We start from the raw sequence: 3,164 nt of genomic DNA on the forward strand, positions 1-3,164 counted from the left end.
TCATTCTTATGCTATTAATCATGCTCTCGCGTGAATCCCGTAGCTAGAGGGTATCACGACTCACGATCAACCTCAACGGTGTCACCAACCCGAATGGTGGGATACGTGGCTGGCCTCAACGTATCCGGGCCGGGGTCATGACCCATGTGCGTGCCGAAGTAGACTTTTCCGTCAAATCTTCGGATCTTCGCCAGAGTCACGAATGGTTCTTCATGCCTCTCACCGCTCTCCTGGTCCACACAAACCATCTGGCATCGCCGGCAGGAACCCATGAGCTTGAACTCGTTCTTTCCTATTGACAGAGTCGTCCAGGTGTCCTCCGCCCATGCTAGATCCTTTGAATCCGAAGCTGGGCCAATGACAACATTGGCACGAAACGCCGCCGACGGTACTGGTTCCCCCCCGCCGGCCTCGATTTCATCATTCAGGGCGCGCAGACTCGCGGTGTTGATAAGGAGGATGGGGCTTTCGTTGGAGAGAAGAATCTTGCCTGATGGCTGCTCAGAGTCCGAATCTGGTGGAGACGGCAACTCTGGGAAGGCTCCTGGGCATACTCTGGCCGCTGTTGTTCTGATTTGTTGATGCTTCTGGGGTTTTGCTTTGGCGTGACGCATAGCGGGACCTTGTCCACCCGCTGGGAATCGTGCTAATACACAAGGAACACCAAGAGCATCGCTGAAGAAACCGTTGATGGCGTCAGAATTGTAGATCTGGGGCGTGATGTTGTCGCCACAGACATGGGAAGATCTTCCACAAGACGAAACTTTTGAGTCGAACTGCGTCGGATCTGCGGAAAGGGGTATCCGAATCTCATCGGGTGCGTGAAAGGCCCTTTTGCCGCTGAAGGAGACGCATAAGTTTCCGCTCTTGAAGTCAAGGGAGGGCTTTATCAAGGCCATCTTCGGATATCGTTTCTGACTGAGAACCTGTCCAGATCCTTGATGAACGAGGCACCATTCTCTGTCCCAAGCTAAGCCCTCGGGCTTCACCTCCCATGCATCGCCCCGAGGTACGGAATAGCCTCCGCAGCTCTTGATAGGGTAAATATTGATGTCCTGTACCTGGATCTTCTTGCCGGGTATGGAGATACCTGGTTCCACGTCGACGAGCATGGCATCTTCTCGATAGAACTCGTGGATGAAGCCAACGAGGAAGTCCACATCGGATATGGTGCTCATAGCGCCAAGGCTTGCGCGAATGATACCTGTCGGCTTTCCAGAAACGATGTCTTCGTCTGTTCCACATCGAAAACCAGCAGAAAAGTTCCTCCGCATCTCCCAGGGTTTCAAGCCAAGGACTGATGCTACACCTCCAGGACTGCAGACACCCCCAGTCCGAACATGCAAGCTTTTCAGCGTTGCCAACTTTTCAAACTCATGGAGGCTAACCCAAGCACCAGCCGAATTGCGGAGGTTGAATGCGATGAGTGGACCCGATCCGTCAGATGCCGCGTCGTACGTGGGACGTTGCGAGTAGACGGTACAGATCGGCGCTCCGTTGCCGTGGGTGAGAGCTGTCAGGCCCTGGTGAAGACGCCGCCTGAGAAACGCCGTGTGTGATGCCACACAAGCCATAGTTCCGAATAGGTCAGCATGTGCATCAAGCGCAGCATCAAGCGCAATAATACTGTGAAATGGTAATGTGCCGTCTTCAAGTCGCTCGTGCAAAAATGTGGTCTTTGGCGAATGCCACCGTTCTCTGCCGCAGATGACCATGTCGACGGTGCCGCCGCCAAAATAACGCCTACTGTCGAACACCGATTCTGCTTGTTTTCTGATGATGAGGGCTCCAAGGTCTGGGAAGCCAAATATCTTGTAAAGACTGAGAACGGTGAAATCTGGTGCGGTTGTTGCGTCACTGAGATCCAGAGGGGAAGTAGAAGCTAATGAGGCGGCATCCAGAAGAGAATAAAGACGGCTGCGGGGTGGTTCAGCCGTCTGTCTAAGAAGTGCTGGCCAGCTTAGGGGGTATCGACAACCGTCCATGTGAGACTGGGCTGTATATGCGAAGAGTACGTCTGATTCAGTTTGGTTGAGTTTAGGAGATGGGACTCGCCCCGATATCCATTCTTGGACTTGAGAGTCATTGACGCACGCGCTATCGCGTGCTTCCTCGCGGACTCCGACTAAGCTGGTATGGCACGCCTCATGATAAGCGAAGAAGAAGCCGTCCGGTGAAGCGCGAAATACATCAGCAACAAGTTTAATACCAGCTGTGGCGTTTGCCACGAAGACCAGGTCGAACTCTGATGGGTCGGCGTTGAAGAATCTCAGGAGTCGTAAACGGACATCTTCAATTCTGGATGTCGTGTGCTGAGAAGGCGACGAAGCTGAATGTGGATTTCCGAATAGATTCGACATCATGTCGGCAGAGAACCTATCCATGAGGGACTTTGAGTAGAGAGTTGTGCCTGCATGGTCAAGATATACAGAGTCTATGAGGGTGGTCAACAACACTGGAGTTGTGTGGACTCAATACCATTGGCGGAGACTACCTTTCAACATGGGGTACTCTCTATCCCGAAACCCCTCCACACGAGGGTTGTATCCTTTCGCCTCGACATCAGCCATGACTGAGTAGAGGATAACAACGGTAAAGGATGCTCTCCAAATGATGCAGTCGCGGATTTCCTTGAACGCGGAGGGATGAACAGCACAGAAAGTGGCTGAGAGTAACGAAAACGCCGGTTGCCCCGTGTGTAAGAAATGCGCCGGATTAGGTGAGACAAAGCGGTAGACCAAGACCGTGAACTCGAGACGAACTACACAAATGAAAGAATATTGCCACGAGTGTCATTGCAGAAAAGAATTGGGAAACACGGCGAAGACGGAGATGTGGTTTTGATAGTATCGTTGGAAGGCGGCCCTGCCCGCCATTCATGCTGGTAGCACCGGGCACCTCCGCTACTGTCTCGTCGCTTGCCACAGCACACTTCGCGGGGGAGCACAGTGGGGCAAAGCACGATAAGGCGAGACGCCGAGCTGACCCAGCACTGTGACCCCTTTGCATGTTGCCTCACCTCAGGGTCATATGCTTTACCTAAGGGGGAGGGTGTGCTGGAAATTTAGCACTATATTTACGCTTAGTTATGAACTAACTATATATAGTAGGTCTACTATTAGTATTAGTATTATATTAAGGTATAGGTATAATACTTAGTAAGT

At 52.1% G+C, this 3,164-nt stretch overlaps 1 protein-coding gene across 1 annotated transcript; it reads right to left on the reverse strand.

Annotated features, from left to right (window-relative positions):
- hxB (Molybdenum cofactor sulfurase) lies at positions 1-2,570 on the reverse strand (the record flags this gene model as incomplete). Its single annotated transcript, XM_037315997.1, has 4 exons — positions 1-5; positions 65-1,917; positions 2,095-2,434; positions 2,495-2,570. The coding sequence occupies 4 exons, from the start codon at positions 2,568-2,570 to the stop codon at positions 1-3; spliced, it is 2,274 nt and encodes a 757-aa protein (XP_037184458.1).
- Positions 2,571-3,164: the final 594 nt, after the last annotated feature.

Source organism: Colletotrichum aenigma (genome assembly GCF_013390185.1).
Source record: "Colletotrichum aenigma strain Cg56 chromosome Unknown KSG_Cg56_contig01, whole genome shotgun sequence".
NCBI lineage: Eukaryota > Fungi > Ascomycota > Sordariomycetes > Glomerellales > Glomerellaceae > Colletotrichum > Colletotrichum aenigma.